The sequence below is a fragment of the Hyperolius riggenbachi genome, chromosome 6 (genome assembly GCF_040937935.1).
Source record: "Hyperolius riggenbachi isolate aHypRig1 chromosome 6, aHypRig1.pri, whole genome shotgun sequence".
NCBI lineage: Eukaryota > Metazoa > Chordata > Amphibia > Anura > Hyperoliidae > Hyperolius > Hyperolius riggenbachi.
In genome coordinates this window covers 200,787,786-200,805,778 of record NC_090651.1, presented here as the reverse complement: position 1 = coordinate 200,805,778, position 17,993 = coordinate 200,787,786, and the positions used below count along the sequence as shown (strand labels likewise).

Below are 17,993 nucleotides of genomic sequence, written 5' to 3'. Positions count from 1 at the left end.
AGTGGCAAGCTAGCATTGCTTTATTACAATCAACAAAGTGCAAATAGTTTTGTTTCAATTGTATAAAAGTGCAATTTGGTGCTAGAGAGGCATGATGTTACCATAATACCACAGAAAGTGCCCTGCTGCACCCACCATCACTCTCTCTGCTGATCCTCTATCATGGTAACATGCCTCTAATGCACAATATTGCACTTAATACAAGTTATACAACTGAAATGGAAACTTGCACTATAATATTTCAACTTAATAGGCCCAGCTCAGTCCCAGCTTAAAGGGAAGGTCCGAGGAGCATAAAAAGCAAAAATCTACTTACCTGGGGCTTCCTCCAGCCCCTGGCGGCCGTCCTGTGCCCTCGTCGCAGCTCCGGTGGCTCCTGGTCCCCTCCCGTGCAGATGCTGACCTCACGAGGTCGGCATCTACTTGCGCTCCAGTGTGCAGCTTATGGAGTCACACTGTCATCATCCAGACTGAACCTGCGCAGTACAGTCCGGATGACGTCAGCGCAACTACGTGAGCCGCGCACTGGAGCACAAGTAGGCATTTTGTACTGGAGGGGATCCCGGGCCACTGGCAGGGAGCTAAGCTGCGGCGAGGGCACAGGACGTTTGCAAAGGGCTGGAGGATGCATGAGGTAAGTAGATTATTGCTTTTTATGCACCTTGACCTTCCCTTTAAGTTTCAGCTGACTTCTCTTATACCACATTTCTTTTTCAGCCTGCTTTCCACACCTCAATTTGAATCACCCCAATGACCCCATTCCCAACCTCCTGCTGGCTGCTTGCCAGTTGCTAACTTGACCAGCATGCAGAAACAGTCACTCTCCTCTAGCAGGCAGTCACACTGTCTTTGTGCTTCCTTCTGTCTTCTTGACTGAATTGATCCAGTTCCACCCTCCAATCCCTGAGCCTAGTTGTAGCATCCAGGCTGTACTTGCTCTCTCTCCACTCTTTCCAATGATCACCACCCTTGTAGCACAGGCTCAGCTCTTCTTATAGATGGTAGACACTCAGACTGCGACTGACGTCATCACGTGGTGACATAAGCACATGGCGCACTCAGTAGGGATGCAGTGGCTGCAGACATTGTGCCCATCAACCCCAGCATGGCACCATGGGTGGGCGGAGTTGCATAGAGCCGCACCTGCTGCTGCAACATCACTGCGGGCGGGCCAATTAGGTGCTGGGCATGAACACTGGAGGGAAAAGGCATAACAATAGACTCGTTCAGAGTCTTGGAAGTTGGATGTCATATGGAATTTAAATTCTGTGCCTACAGATGGGCCCACCAAAGGTGCCTACAGAAGGGCCGACCGGAGGTTTCCCCATCCCTCTGGTGGCCCAGTCAGGCCCTGAATATAAACAGAGTGGCAATAGGAGCTAGAGATCTTATATTACTATACACCTTTGAAAGGACACCCGAGGCGAAAATAAACTAATTAAATAAACAATTGTATCTATCTTCCTTCTCCTAAAAATGACTTTTTAAGATATTCCACAGTTTTATTTTATGTTTAAATCTACTTTTTAAGTTTTAACTGTTTTATTGTTTTTGCTCAATGACACCTTCATTGAAGTATGCCAGAGCTAAAATGTATGAACTATTCACACTTTTTATCTCTTTCTTGATCTCAGAAGCCATTTTCTGCTAGGAAAGTGTTTTATAGTTGGAATTTCTTATCAGTGAGGGTCACACTGTAGTCACTTCCTGTCTGAGTCAAGACTGAGTCAGCCACTTACATACCTGATACTTATCTCTTTCAGCAAGAGAAAGAAAAAAAAGGAACACAGCATAGTTATGTGTGTGCTAGGCACTGTACATACCCATGTCTATCTCATCATGTCACATGTCACCTCGGGTATCCTTTAAAGCCATTTGTTAAAGCACACCTAAAGCAAGAGGAATATGGAGGCTGACATATTTATTTCCTTTTAAACAATGCTGGTATTTTGCCTGTAATACCTTCAACTGTAGGCAAACATGAAGATCAGGTGCTCAGACTGAAGTCTGCCTAGACAAGCTCCATGCATGTTACTGGTGTGTGATTCAGACACTACTGCAGCCAAAGAGATCAATAGGACTGCCAGGCAACTGGTACTGTTTAAAAGAAAAGAAATATGGCAGCCAACATATGCTTTCAGGCTCCCTTTAAAGAGACTCTGTAACAAAATGTTGAGCCTTATTTCTTCTGTCCTATAAGTTCCTATTACCTTTTCTAGTTGCACTGTCTCTGTAATAAATCTTATCTCCTTTCCTCTGTCGTGTCTGTCGGGCTGAGGCTGAAATGTGTGGAATGTGCAGCACTGCTTGTCATTGGCAGAAGCTTTACACACTCCCTCCAAGCTCTGCATGAGTCACACGGTAAGCTAGTTCTCAGCCTATGATACTCTGGTTAGAAGCCAGTCTTTTGTTTGTAAACACTGCCTAAAACTGTTAATTACAAACCAGGATAGCAGTAGGGAGTGGCAGAAACAGCACAGAGGGGCACAGGAGAACATAAGGAATAGAATGGTATGCTTTTTATTGTAAGAATTGTAGAGTACAGATTCTCTTTAAAGAGACACTGAAGCGAAAAAAATATATGATATAATGAATTGGTTGTGTACTATGAATAATTACTAGAAGATTAGCAGCAAAGAAAATATTCTCATATTTTTATTTTCAGGTATATAGTGTTTTTTCTAACATTGCATCATTCTCTAATATGTGCAGATTACATAACACTCAGCATTCAAAATGATTCTTTCAGAGCAGTCTGTGAACTAATGACCTCTCCTCTGCCAGAGGAAAAGTAAATAGTTAACTAACAGATGAGATAATAAAAGTCAGAAAACAGCCCTCTCCACGACTTTGAAAGTCGTAGAGATAATGGCTTTTTTGTATAGAGATAACAACTGGAGTTTCTTAACTCTTCCTGTACTAGAAATAATTAAACTGATGTATCTGATCTTAATGTTTTATTTCTTAGCTGTACTACACATACAAATCATAATATCATAGTTTTTTTTTCGCTTCAGTGTCTCTTTAAGTATAGATATCTAGGACAAGGAATTCTTGTTTTGGGAGGTAGGGTGTGTGTGTGTGCGTGCGTGCGTAATTTGTGACTGATGTCAAGTGTGTAAATGCTCCCCATGAGTCTTTTTGTCATTTTTACGTGTTTTTAGCATTTTTTTGTTACTGGTGCATCAATCAAATTTTGTATCTAATTTGCAAGTGGCTATCTGTAGCTGATTTATTATGATCTCCATGCAAATGATCTTTTCTTTTTGGTTGGATTTGTATAGTGTACATTTGCTGGGGCACTTATTAAAGTGTTGTAATTTAAACTCAGGTGTTTTGAATAAAGTATTTTCCACTATAGTGATTTGATTTGTAAATCGCAAATCGCAATCGCTTTCTGGAGCGCTTTCCAAAGGGATAAATGCAATGCAAATGAAAATCGCAAATCGCAATAGCATAACAAAATTAATGAAAAATCGCAATCGCTGGCGTTTGTGATTTGTGATTGCGATTGCTAGTGGAAAAGGGCCCTTACTCCACTTGCTCAGTGTGAAAGGCGTGTATGAAAAAAGGGCGCCAGGCACGGCTGGATAATGAAATGGCACGGTAGTTAACAAAATCGCAATAACGATAAACCTCGTTAACAACGGGAGTTGATAACAAAAATATATTAACGTTAAAAATCGTAACGTAATTAAGCAGTACAGCTTAACCCAACCCTTCTCTCACACAGAACCCTCCCCTGGTGTGGTGGTGTCCAAAACTAACCACTTCCCTAAGTTTGTGCCTTAGTTAGTGGTGCCCAACCCTAACCCTCCCCCCCAGCCCCCCCCCCCAGTGGTGCCCAAACCTAACCACTCGCTCTGCAGAAACACACATAGAAACGATAATATATTTGATAATGTAAAATCTGTACATACAAAAAAATTATATGCCAAAAACTAAAATGTTGAAAGCTTCTAAAACGATAACATACTTCAAAAACTTTAATGTTCTAATGTTGTTAACGGTATGTATCGGGCGCCCTTTTTTCTGCTTTTTTCACTGTATTAATAATAATTGTATTAGAGTCTATGGCGGTGCACTTTTTGTCCACTAGCCGCTGGCGGCCTTTTTTCCTGCTTCTGTCTGAAAGGGCCCTAATAGGCAACGTGATGCAAAGTCTGAAAGGTATATTGCTGACAGAAGCCATAATGTTAGATAATATGGAGCAGAATTTTAAGGGTAGATGGGTGATGGCCCTGACAGAAGCCACAGGTGTTAGATAGTATGGTGCAGATTGTGAAGGGCAGATGAGTCATAGGCAGGGCCGGCGCTGCCATAGAGGCAAAGAGGGTAATTGCCCTAGGGCCCGAACCTCTGCTGGGACCTCCCCAGGTGGTCTGCCCAACTGTACCCTTGTCCCCGCATGTACAGCCCGGCTGCAGGGTGGGTTGCAGCTAGGAGGAGGGGGTTCGTCTGTACATAATAAACGCAGAGCAGATCATAATTATACTTTAACCTGTTATGATACACAGCTCCTTCACTTCCTCTTCAGTTGCATGTGCTGTGCCGCCAGCCAATCACCATGTGGCTTCACTCCCCACATGGTGATTGGCTGGCTGGCTGTAAAGCTCATGCTACTGCTTAGGAAGTGAAGGAGATATGTATCATAACAGGACCAGGTAAAGTATAACTACCCTCCGCTCTGCATTTATCATGTTACAAAGAGTGTGTGTGTGTGTGTGTGTGTGTGTGTGTGTGTGTGTGTGTGTGTGTGTGTGTGTGTGTGTGTGTGTGTGTGTGTGTGTGTGTGTGTGTGTGTATGCAGGTGGTCCCCATTGACAGATTTCTTTAGAGGGGCCTGATGTATTGTAATTACATCCCAGCTGACTTGTATTAAGTCACCTGTCCCTGAAACAGCTTCATCCTGTGCTCCCTCTTCAGCTTGCTACCTGCCTCTTCTCTATGACCTGGCACCAGGGTTTCCAAATCATCTCTTTAAAGAGACACTGAAGCGAAAAAAAATGATGATATTATGATTTGTATGTGTAGTACAGCTTAAGGCCCATACACACGTCGGATTTTAGCGAACGACTCGTCGTTTGAACGTTCCGTCGTTCGGACGTTTTTGCGTCAAATCCGACGTGTGTACAGACTATCGTTCGGGTGATAAGACTGGTTACCAGCGATACGCCCGGCGGATCGTTGGTAACCAGTCTTATCACCCGAACGATAGTCTGTACACACGTCGGATTTGACGCGAAAACGTCCGAACGACGGAACGTTCAAACGACGGGTCGTTCGCTAAAATCCGACGTGTGTATGGGCCTTAAGAAAAAAAACATTAAGATCAGATACATCAGTCTAATTGTTTCCAGTACAGGAAGAGTTGAGAAACTCCAGTTGTTATCTCTATGCAAAAAAGCTATTAAGCTCTCCGACTAAGTTAGTCGTGGAGAGGGCTGTTATCTGACTTTTATTATCTCAACTGTAATTGAACTGTTTACTTTTCCTCTGCTAGAGGAGAGTTCATTACTTCACAGACTGCTCTGAAAGACTCATTTTGAATGCTGAGTGTTGTGTAATCTGAACATATTATAGGATGATGCAATGTTAGAAAAAACACTATATACCTGAAAATAAAAGTATGAGAATATTTTCTTTGCTGCTAATCTTCTAGTAATTATTCATAGTACACAACCAATTCATTATATCATATATTTTTTTTCGCTTCAGTGTCTCTTTAAATACTGACACATTTAAGTTATGCAGCTTCCGAGGCAACTTGCACACAATCAGTGCCTAAACTGCATCTAACTAGCCACAAGACCTGTATAAATCATATGTGTCTGTATTTAATGGAGATGGCCCGAACCTCCAATTTTCGTTTTGCGAACCGCGAACATGAACTTCTGCAAAAGTTTGGTTTGCGCGAACTTGACTTCAATGGGGAGGCGAACTTTGAAAACTACAAACACTTATGCTGGCCAGAAAAGTGATGAAAAAGATGTTTCAAGGGGTCTAACATCTGAGTTTTTGCATGGATGAGTGGGATAGACGCCAAAAGTCCCAGGGAAAAATCTGGATTTGACGCAAAGCAGCGTTTTAAGGGCAGAAATCACATTGAATGCTAAATTGCAGGCCTAAGGTGCTTTAAAACATCTTGCATGTGTATACATCAATCAGGAAGTATAATTAGAGTACTGCTTCACACTGACACATCAAACTCACTGTGTAACACACTGCAAACAGCTGTTTGTGTTGTGACGGCCGTGCTGGACTGGTGCGCACCATGGCGAGATTGCTCTTCCTCAGTGATATCAGGTAATGTCTGACTGCCTTATCAACTTTCGATGGTTCTTTCTCTACCATTGTTAAAGCTTACACCTATTTTTTTTAAATTACATTTTCTGCTGGCTGTTCAGTACCTGTAATGAGAATCTGTTATGGAGCGCAAGTCTGCCATTGTGACCATGGCAATGGCCGGGGAATCAGGGTTCGATTCCGGTCCGGAGTGGGAGCCTGAGAACCGGCTACCACCACCACACATCGAAGTAAGGACCCATTTGCTGTATAACTAATGTACCTGCCCTGACCGTGCTTTGCAGACCAGGCATCTGTGTTCAGATGGACACTTGACCCAGCGCAAGACGAACCAAATCGAAAGCATTTGCCAAGAATGTGTTATGGAGGGCAAGCCCGCCATTCATTCAACTGTGGGAAACTTTCGATGGTACTTTCTCAGTACCATGGTGACCACGGGTAATGGCCGGGGAATCCTGGTTCGATTCCGGTCCGGAGTGGGAGCCTAAGAAACGGCTACCACCACCACACATCCAAGGAAGGCAGCAGGCACGCTATGGGCAAAGGAGCAGGAACGGCTACCACCACACACCCAAGGAAGGCAGCAGGTACGCTGTGGGCAAAGGAGCAGGAACGGCTACCACACATCCAAGGAAGGCAGCAGGCATGGCATGCACGTCCGGAGGTAGTGACCAAAAATAACAATACAGGAGGACTTTCGAGGCCCTGCTGTATATGAGATGAATGAACTGTAAATCCTGTTATGGAGGGCAAGTCTGCCATCCATTCAAGTGCACTGACTGGCAGGTATAATACAATGTGCAGTCAAAGATGCAGTGAAAGGTATGCAGTGACTGCAAACAGCTGTTTGTGTAGAGACGGCCGTGCTGGACTGGTGCGCACCATGACGAGAGTGCAGGTGATGGCGGCTTTCCAGCCCATATGGTCGCTGGGCTGAGGTAGCTGAATGACAGAACAGTGACTGTCCAGCTGATCAAATTTGGTCTATCCACAATGAAGCAACGACCTTATTATTGTGGGTGTGCCGGCGGTCATTGCTTCATTGTGATACGCAAGCCCCTTCACCGCGGCAAGGTAATGATCACGAAGGGGAATTGGCACATGTACATGCCTTTTGTTTTGTTGTTGCAGCTGCAGTGCAGCCAGAAAAATTAGCCAGGCATGTACATGCACCAGAAAAATTATTATAGCGGCCGCTGCTAGCAGCAGCCTTAAAAATTCAGGAATCCACCTGGAGTCCTGGACCCTGTTGGTGGTGGTGGAGAAGGCAGTCAACCGGCCTGCGGGCAGAGATGCTGTGTGGGGAGCGACTTAGTCTTGGGGCAGGCAGTCACACGGCGTGCAGGCAGAGATGCTGTGTGTGGGGACTGACTTAGTCTTCGGGCAGGCCTGAGCGTGCTTTGCAGACCAGGCATCCGTGGTCAGATAGACCCTTGACCCAACGCTGTTTGCCAGAGATGTCACCACTTGCCTTTCAACATCACGGTACAGTTTAGATATCGCCCTTTTTGAGAAAAAATTGCGACCTGGTATCTTCCACTGCAGTGTGTGGCTTTGCTTTTGTGTGCTGCTTTTCCTCAGGTGGTCATCCCATTGCAGTTTGTGCTTTGTAATCATGTGCCTTCGTAAGGTAGTTATCCCTACGTGGGTCTTGGTCTTTCCACGGCTCAATTTTCAGTGGCAGAGAGTACAGATGGCATTGCTCTCATCTGAGGCAGACACACAAAAAAATGTCCACACCGCTGAGCCCTGGGGTGATGGCACTTTGGTGGTGGCAGCCAACTGAGTGTTAAGTGGGGTGCCAGAATCAGAGCAGGAGGAGGAAGATATGCGGAAGCTGAGAAAGATGAGGTGTTCTGTGTTAAATAGTCCACTACGTCCTGACAATATTGGTGGCTGATGGCACGTGCCTTCTTCTGAACACTGTACTTTGGTCGAGGGCCACACGAAATCACGACAGCGCGACCTCGAACAGACCTTCCAGGTGGCCTGCCTCTGTCTCTGCCTTTTGTTTTGTCCATATTGGTGGAGATGAAGTGAAAGGTATGCACTGACTTGACTAATACAATGTGCAGTCACACAGGTGCAGTTAACAGGTATGCACGGAGTGGTATATCACACTCACGTAGGTAGGTGGTTGCACTGAACACAACAGGTAGGTATATGCAGTGATGTGTATTACAAATGTGCACCTGTCACACACACGTACCGTGAACAGGTACAGTAACTGATGGTATTAAATATCACACAGCGTGCGCTCACGTACATAGGTTGGTGCACTGAACACAACAGGTAGGTATATGCAGTGATTGGTATTAAAAATGTGCACCTGTCACACACACACACAGGTACCGCCATGAGCAGGTGCAATGACTGGTGGTATTAACAATGTGTGCGCTCACGTAGGTAGGTAGGTGCACTGAACAGTGAACAGGTGCAGTGATTGGGATGGGATTACAAATCTGCAGCTGCCTGTCACACACACACAGGTAGTCACTGAATGTGCTGGGCCTGGCAGTGGCACAGTAGGAATTACACCAAAGGCCAGCTGCAACTGACTGACAGGGCTGTATATAATGCAAGTGGGCCAAAAAAAAAAAAAATAGATCACAAGAACAAGATTAGCTCTCAAAAGAGCTGTTGAGGGGTGCTTTTTTAACCTACAAGAGCCTAACTAAGCTTGCCCTATGAGAGTCTGCAGCAGCTCTCCCTTCTCTAATTACTGCAGGCACACGAGTGAGTGAAAAGGCTGACGCTGCCTGCCTTTTAGAGGGGGGGAGGGCCTCCAGGAGGGAGTGTAGCCTGATTGGCTACAATGTGCCTGCTGACTGCAATGTAGAGGGTCAAAGTTGACCCTAATGATGCATTACTAATCGAATTTCCGGAAAAGTTTGCGATTCTCTGCAAACGCGAACCACGGAAGTGTGCCGGGAACCGTTCGCTGGCGAACCGTTCGGGCCATCTCTAGTATGTAAACAGATGAGATGGCAACACTGCCTGGCACATGTTATATTTACACATAAGACATGCCAAATGGAGAAGAGGCAGGCAGCGGGGCTGAAGACGAAGCACAGGGTGGAGCAGCTGGGACAAGCGAGTTATTACAAGGCAGCTGAGCTACACAATGTGCCGGGGTCATGGGAGCAGTCAATGGAAGATTACGAGGGGCAGCAGCCGGCTCAGGGGCTGACTTTGCTTGGAGGGGGGTGGGGTAGGGGGCCCCCAAGTTACTTTTGCCCCGGGGCCCCCATGTGGCTTAAACCGGCCCTGGTCATAGGCCCAACAGAAACCATGGATGTTGGATAATATGGTGCATAGGATGAGCGCTAGAACAATTATTGCCACCAGAATTTGGGGTTGCATGTCATATCGGCACCACTCAGTTCGGTGCGGGGAGAGCTGAATGACGGCTCTCCCTGCTGCCGCTAAACTCCGAGGTAGCGTTAAATACTATTCCCTCTCCGAGTTGTCACAACTCGGAGGAAGATGTAATTTGGGGACTGGCAGCCACCAGAGCCCCAAATTACCGCTACGCGGGGTGCGCATCATAGCACTGCTGCTATGACGTTGCCCAGTTTCGGCGTTTGGCTCTCAGATCCGCGCGCCCAAAAATCAGCTGATTCGAAAATTTGGTGCTATGGTGCAGAGCATGAAAGGTAGATTGGTTATGTAATCTATAATAATAATAATCATGTAATTCTGCCTTTGGTGATGATTTCTGTTCATGTAACACTCACATAAGCTGCTGAAATGGAATGTGGTGGAATAGTTTCCACTAGACAGACTTCTATGTCTCACAATACAACTGACTGTTGACCTGCAGGTAAAAGACTTGACCCGGAGAGTGCTGCTCAGTGTGCTTTTTTTACCAGTCCCTTCAAATGTCACTTTATTATTACCTGCAAAACACAAGAGATGTTCATAAAGTGGGCACACAACGTAACTTATAATAAGAGAAGTCAAGTGCGCACTAAGTGGCCTATTTATAATGGTGAGGATCTGCAGATCGCCAAGAAGTGACATTAAATCTACAGAAATAACTGCACTTTTCTGGAGATTTGCAATCAACATATTTATAAAAGTGGTAAGTAGCTTAAAGAGGAACTCCAGTGAAAATATTGTAATAGAAAAAGTGCTTCATTTTTACAATAATTATGTATAAATGATTTAGTCAGTGTTTGCCCATTGTAAAATATTTTAAATCCCTGATTTATATTCTGACATTTATTACATGGTGACATTTTTACTGCTGGCAAGTGATGTAGCTGCTGCTTGCTGTTTTGGCAGTTGGAAACAGCTGTAAACAGCTATTTCCCACAATGTAACAGGGTTCACAGACAGGAAACTGCCAGAAGTACCTTGGTACTCAGAGCTTCTTGTGGGAGGAGTTTCACCACAATATCAGTCATACAGCGCCCCCTGATGGTCTGTTTGTGAAAAGGAATAGATTTCTCATGGAAAAGGGGGTATCAGCTACTGATTGGGATAAAGTTCAATTCTTGGTCGGAGTTTCTCTTTAAATAACCAACAGTTTTATAAGGCATTGCCATTCTGCACAACTGATGCTTTGCGATCGGAAGATCCAGTTCTGCCCAATTGCTGGATTTATAAAGTGGCAAAAAGTCTGTATGCCATCTCATGGATGGCTATATAGCTTTTGCTACTTTACAACTGAAGAACTCTAACTTCAGTCAAGTAGAGTGGAGAATTAGGTGCTTTTTTCAGACACTGTGTTTGGCATAGATTGGCTTTTAAAAAGTAGCGAACCCCAATCTCAGTAGAAGACAGTTGAGGCTCACATGCAATCCAATGCTTCATTTAGTTTAGTGGATTTACAGGTCAACACTTTAGAGTAATAATGGTAGGTGGTCAAAGTCACTGTAAACAGATTGCTTCATAATAAATATGGTAATCATAAAGGGGTGATCTGTGGAGCTGAAACCTTAACACGTCCCTCTATATTTCCCACAGATATGAAACTCAAACATTTCAACTGCCAGAAAGCCAGATACCGTGGATGAATGCTGGAATAAACACTTGAACCACTCATCCATTAGGTGACACCCCTGAGTGTCTTTGGATCAGAGCAGGGACAAGGTCCTCCAGCACCCAAGGCTGAGACACCAAAGTGCGCCCCTCCACCCCTCCCACCCCAGCTGTCACTCACTGATTGCTGTTAGACTAAGAGGGCCACAGGGCCTACAACCTCCCCAACACCTTAATATCTAGTTATCTGGCATGCAGTCACTGCTATGTATCCCCTTTTCTTATTTCTTTCTGCTTCATACACGATTAGGAATGACAGCTGAATGAATTGTGCGCCCCCTCCTACACTGCGCCCTGAGGCTGGAGCCTCTCCAGCCTATGCCTCGGCCCGGCCCTGCTTTGGATGCTAAAGTTTTAAAGTCTACAACCAAGTCTTGTAGAAAAGGCAAGCTGCAGCTAACATCTTAGTCATGTTAAAACTCAATAGATTACGATTATTATTTGCTTTCATTAATTTATGCTATTCCCAAAGCAGTGTACCAATAGCCTGCCATGTGCCGACTCCAGTTCCTGATTGAATACTCTCTAAATGGAACAGATCAGAGGAGCACCCATCTAGATTCACTTCTCTTCTATTTTCTGTCGTGTACACATATGCCTTGTAATTATGGCTGAGTGAAAAAAAAGGTTTGTTTGTGAAATTATAAATATACCTTAAACTTTACTTGAATTGTACCTCATTTTACTCTACCAAACCATAATTTTTAGTTTGACTGTCTGAAGATAAAATAAAATTACTACTGACTGGAAGCATGTAAAAACATTTTTTTTTCTGGTGTAATTTTAAAAGTTGTGTTGTATTAATTCCTGTTCTGAAGACCGAAGCCATAACTCTGTGTTTTCCCTACACAGGACTGCTTGTGGACACACCAGTTACTTCCTCTTCTTTCAAGGAAACTTTGCAGTTTACGTTACACGTTATACATGGAATTTTCAACAGGTTTCCGCAGGACATGATGACATTTCACAACAAACGGTGACATTTTCTGTGGTTTTAAAATATCTCTCTAAATTCAAATTGATTTGATATAATAACCAAAAAACTGAAGTAAAAGAAATATGTAAGGAGTCATTGATTACCTTATTTAAAGCAAACGTGAAGTGAGGAAACTCACTTCAGGTTTGATATTTACTTAAAGTGGACCCAAATTAAAAATACAAGATTTCAGAAATAAAATCTATTTTCTAAATTATAATAATAGCAGCCTTTTTTCAGATGCATGACAAATATAAAATATTTTACATTTATTGGAGGAATCCCTCCCTTCCTTTCAAATTGCCAGCATTTTTCCGGCAAACTGGTGGAGTAGATGGTGTCCGGCAATGGAGGAATTGGTAATGGCTGCCCCCAGTATAACCCTAGCTATGAAAAGAGAAGGGTGCAAAGCATGCACTGAAATGATCATAGGTTTGAAGGAGTGTTTATTTGTCTTTGTATGTGTCAGAGTGGTGCAACTAAATATTTTTAATTAAAAAAATGTTTGGTTTGGGTCCGCTTTAACCTCCTTAGCAGTATGCCCGACACTGTGTCGGGCATACCGCCGGCTGTCCCCAGGAGTCCCCCATTATAATTTTAAGTGATCGTGTAGTTGTAATATCTTCAGCTAGCACTAGGCTAGCTAGCAATGGTGGCCGGTATCCCCTGATTACTTCTGATCCCCCCAATCGCCGCTAAATACATTACCCCTAATGGATCCAGCGATGGCGCAGCCGCCCTGCACATCTTCGGTCCTCTCTATTGGGAGGATCGGGTCTGCGCATGACGTCATGACGTCGCCGACGTCATGACGTCATGTTCGATCCTCCCCATAGAGAAGAGCGGAGCTGTCCGGGGAGACTGTGCCGATCGCTGGATCCAGAGGGGGTAATGTATTTAGCGGCGATCGGGGGGATCAGAAGTAATCAGGGGGATGCCGGCCACCATTGCTAGCTAGCCTAGTGCTAGCTGAAGATATTACAACTACACGATCACTTAAAATTATAATGGGGGACTGTCGGCTGCAAACCCTCCGGCGTGCGTAACGCCCAGGAGGTTAAAGTAAACTCGCAACTTTGTGGAATTTGAAAATCAGATACTTACCTCGGGATGGTGATGCCTCTGGAAATTAATGAGGCTTTCCCTATCCACCTTAGCAGCCCTGATCCAGTGCTGGTTTCCCCAGAGTAGCCAAAAAAATAACAACATCCAGTGGTACTTGTCTCAAGTGTGCGCAGGTATACTAGCTGCTCACCGCTCGGACTCCGGAGGTAATAGCCAAGTCCAATTGGGTCCACTCTATTCCACAGGTGCAGGTGGCTCGCACCTGCACAGTAGAGGAACCCGATTGGGCTCAGCTATTTCTGTTGGATCCCAAGAGGAAGCTGACACTGCACCTGCAAGAGGCTCCTGACAAGAAGCGACAAGGGGTTTTCGGGGGAGCCAGCGTTGGATACCCTCTAGTGAAGAGGATGAGGAAGGCTCATTAGGATCCAGAAGCTTCCCCCTCCTGAGGTAAGTACCCACTAGGGGCACTATTTTTCCCTCCAGGTACGCTTTAAGTAGAGGGTTGGCCATGGATAGCATAAAACGTTCCCGTTCCTCCGTCTGGCCCATCGTTTTAGCCCGTTGACCCCTGATGTAGCTATTTAACCCGCCCAGAGTCACAATATCTCTTTGGAACTACTCGCAGTTGCATCCCCAAGCTGTTCCAAGGACAAGCGCATTACTGCTGCGCATGTGCAAGTCTGGTCCATGCATGCACAGTGGGAATGCACTTGTCCTCAGAACTACTTTGGGAAACAAGTTGTTCTAAAGAGCTATTCAATAATAGCTACTCCAGAGGAAAACGCTGGAACGACAGGCCGAACAGGAAGGCTCAATGCTATCCAAAGCTTTACCTCTACTAAGGTAAGTATCACACCTGAAGTGAGTTGAGGTTTGCTGTAGAAAAGAAAAGTGTTGTCTGTCTGTTGTGTTGATCCTCTGCCTAGAGTAATGATTCCAGAGTGACCCAGAATGAGTGTAGACATTAGGTGTTCTAAGTCCACCATTAGGTGTTCTGAGTATGCTTGTTCCAGGTATGCCTCAAAAAGTACTGCAACCAAAAGATCATCATGACAGCCAGGCAGCTGTATGTTTATATGATAAGAAGGAAGGCAGCTCCATATTAATCCACCAAAGTTTACCTTTAAAAGAAAATAAATATAGCAGCAAGATTGACAGAAAGCGCTCTGACAGTGGCTTTGAAATTCCTGAAGAGGACCAGTTAACTGTAACTGAGCCTGTAAGTGTAGACATCTCACATACTCACCAGAGACCTCAGTATGACCAAGCAGCCAGGTGATTTTGGGATTTGGTTTGCCACCAGATGTAGAGCAGTTTAGTAGCATCTCATTCTTGAAATACCGACCAGAAACATGAGTGACATCTATAATAGGCTTGGAAGGAGCAGCTACAACACAGACAAGTTGTAGGTATTTAGATATTAAAGCATCAAAACTACGACATCAAGCTGTGTCTGAAAGTGCTACACAGCCAGTATAGTGTAAATCGCTTGTTATTGTTGTATAATTTTAGACAGTTGTGAAAAAATGCTGTAAAGCAAGAATGCTTTCACATATAAATTCTATATTTTTTATTCTTATCAATTTAAAATAATGTGCAAAGGGTTTTCAGTATTAACTTCTTGAGGGCCCTGGGCTTAAACCCCCCTAGTGACCAGGCATTTTTTTTTACAAAAAAAGACCACTACAGCTTTAAGGGCTCACTGCAGGGCCACACAACACAGCACACAAGTGACCCCCCCTTTTCTCCCCACCAACAGAGCTCTCTGTTGGTGGGGTCTGATATCACTTCCCTGTGTTTATTTTTTTCTAATAGAAATATTTATTTTATTGTTTTATAAATAAATTGAGCTATTTTTTTTACTATTTATTTCCCAGCCCTTCCTCCCCCCGCCAGATAATCACCGTGATCAGCTGTCATAGGCTTCAGCCTATGACAGCCGATCACTGCAGTGCCTTCGTGTTACACGGCTGTCCCCAGTACGGCGCTGCCTTAGATCGCAGCTCTGTACTAAGTAAATAGATGGCGGTTTCGCCGTCTCCTAGCTGGGGCGTTGATAGCGGAGTGGAGCTCCATCATTCATGCGGAGATGCACACGCATCGGCGTGCACGATCTCCTGCAAATCCCCACCCCAGGACTTGACGCCAAGTGGCATTAGGCGGTCCTGGGACTGCCACCGTGGTCACGCCCATCAGAGTGACTCGGTCGTAAAGGAAGTTAAAGGAAATCTGTAAGAAGAATAACACCCCCTCCCCCCGGGGAATACTAAGGGGGAAGCCTCTGGATCCTATTAAGGTTCCCCCCATCCAGACCCGCTGGATCTCTGAGGCTCAGAAGGGCGGGGGAAGCCTCATTAAGAGGCTCCCCCCCCCCCCCCGAGATATGTATCCCCCACGTTTTTTCTTACAGATTACAACTACCCCTTGCATTCAACACAGCATCAGTTCTTATAAATGCACTTGCAAATCATGGATTTCATAGAATTATAGTAAAGTGTATGATGATTAACCATTTAATATCATTTTCACATCTGGGTCGATTCACAGTGATTAACTAAAACAAAAACAGCTGTGTAGTGAGGAACAGCCAAACTCTGCTACCAAGGTAAGGTTGTGGACCGCAGTTTCATGTCACAAGCCTCTTATAAACTGACCCAAGAAACAAGACACCACATATGCAATTCACTTTTTCTCCTTAGTTTTTTCCTAGTTGAAATGTTCACACCTTGTCAATAAAATGCTCCTTGAACCCTCCACCACCATATCCTTCCTTTAAACCCTCCTCCACCCTCTCCTCCCCTCACCTCCTTCACTCCTACTACCATTGAGGAAGTCAACCACCTTCTGCAGATTTCCCATACCACTACCCCCCCCCCCCCCCCCCCCATCCCTTCTGATTTACTCCAGCCTCACTTCATGGATTTGGCCCCAGTCCTCACTACCCTGTTTAACCTCTCCCTATCCACAGGCACCTTCCCCTCCTCAGACTTCAAGCAGGTCACTTTAACTACCCCTGCTCAAGAAACCCTCCCTCGATCCCTCACTGCCCTCCAACTACCGCCCTATCTCCCTCCTCCCATTTGCCTCAAAACTCCTTGAGCGTCTGGTTCACAAATGCCTGGCCCAGTACCTCAATGCCAACTCACTGCTAGACCCACTGCAATCTGGATTTCGGCCTGCCCACTCAACCGACACAGGTCTCATCAAGGTGGTCAATGACCTTGCTTTAGCTAAAGCTGAAGGTAAATACTCCATTCTTCTCCTCCTTGACCTTTCAGCAGCTTTTGACACAGTAGACCATCCCCTACTCCTCCAGTCCCTCTAGTCCATGGGCATTCATGACCTTGCCCTGACCTGGCTTTCATCCTACCTCTCCAACTGCTCCTTCATGACCTCCTTCAATGAGTCCTCATCCACCCCTAACCACCTCTCAGTGGGAGTCCCCCAAGGCTCGGTCCTTGGCCCCCTACTGTTCTCCCTATACACATCCTCCATTGGCAAGGTTATCTCCTCCATGGGTTTTAACTATCATCTGTATGCAGATGACTGCCAGATCTACCTCCACACCCCTGATATATCCACCACTACCATGGACAAGGTCTCCTCCTGCCTATCAGCCATCTCCTCCTGGATGTCCGCTAGGTTCCTGAAACTAAATCTAGACAAAACGGAATTTATGAGCTTCCCACCCCGTCCATGGCTAAACTTCCCAGATGTGCATATCACTTTTAACCACACTACCATTCGCCCTACCTCTCAAGCCCGCTGTCTGGGTGTCACCCTGGACTCCGCACTTTCCTTCACTCCCCACATCCAAAACCTCACAAAGTCCTGTAACTTCCACCTCCGTAACATCTGCAAGATCCGCCCTTTGCTGACCTCTGCCACCACCAAACTCCTCATCCATGCCCTCTTAATTTCCTGCCTTGACGACTGCAATACCCTTCTGTCTGGTCTCCCTATGACTCGAATTGCCCCGCTGCAGTCCATCATGAATGCGACAGCCAGAATTATCCACTCCTCCCATTGCTCCACTATGGCGGCTCCCCTCTGTGAATCCCTCCACTTGCTTCCTATCCAGTCCAGAATCAGATTCAAGATACTGTGCCTGACTTACAAATCTGTCCATAAAACCTGTCCAACCTACAATTCCGATCTCACTCAAAGATACACACCTAGCCGCTCACTCCGCTCCTCCAATGAACTTCACCTGACCACCCCCCACATCACCCAGTCCCATGCACGCCTCCAGGACTTCTCAAGAGCTGCACCAACACTATGGAACTTCCTACCTCCACCCATTAGGGCAGCCCTCCGTCAACATCTTCAAGAAGGCCCTCAAAACTCAGCTTTTTTCTCTGGCCTACCACCCCTCACAAGTGCTCTAAACCCGCAGCTGAACTTTGGTCCCTACCTTTCGTGTCCCTACCTCTCCCTCTAGATTGTAGGCCTTCGGGCAGGGTCCTCCTCCTTTTGTGTCCTACCTGATCATGCACCTCCATTACTGTGAACCCATGCTATGCATTTGAGTGAACTCAACTTGCCTAATCTCCATGCTCCCATCCAGTGACTGACTAAGCATTACCTTGTACTCATA

At 45.4% G+C, this 17,993-nt stretch overlaps 1 protein-coding gene across 7 annotated transcripts in view; it reads right to left on the bottom strand.

Annotated features, from left to right (window-relative positions):
* Nucleotides 1–17,993, bottom strand: part of LOC137522629 (cytotoxic and regulatory T-cell molecule-like) — a 147,072-nt gene that overhangs the window by 81,240 nt on the left and 47,839 nt on the right. For 4 of the 7 annotated variants that reach the window (XM_068242705.1, XM_068242706.1, XM_068242707.1 and 1 more), the window contains 2 exons: nucleotides 14,643–14,783; nucleotides 10,044–10,205 (listed from right to left, as the gene is read on the bottom strand). The exons of 1 other annotated variant lie outside the window; for it this stretch is intronic. In XM_068242705.1, coding sequence (XP_068098806.1) covers nucleotides 10,044–10,205; nucleotides 14,643–14,783 — 303 coding nt within the window. The remainder of the gene's footprint in view (nucleotides 1–10,043; nucleotides 10,206–14,642; nucleotides 14,784–17,993) is intronic. 2 more of the 7 variants (XM_068242709.1, XM_068242708.1) reach the window with 2 other exon arrangements.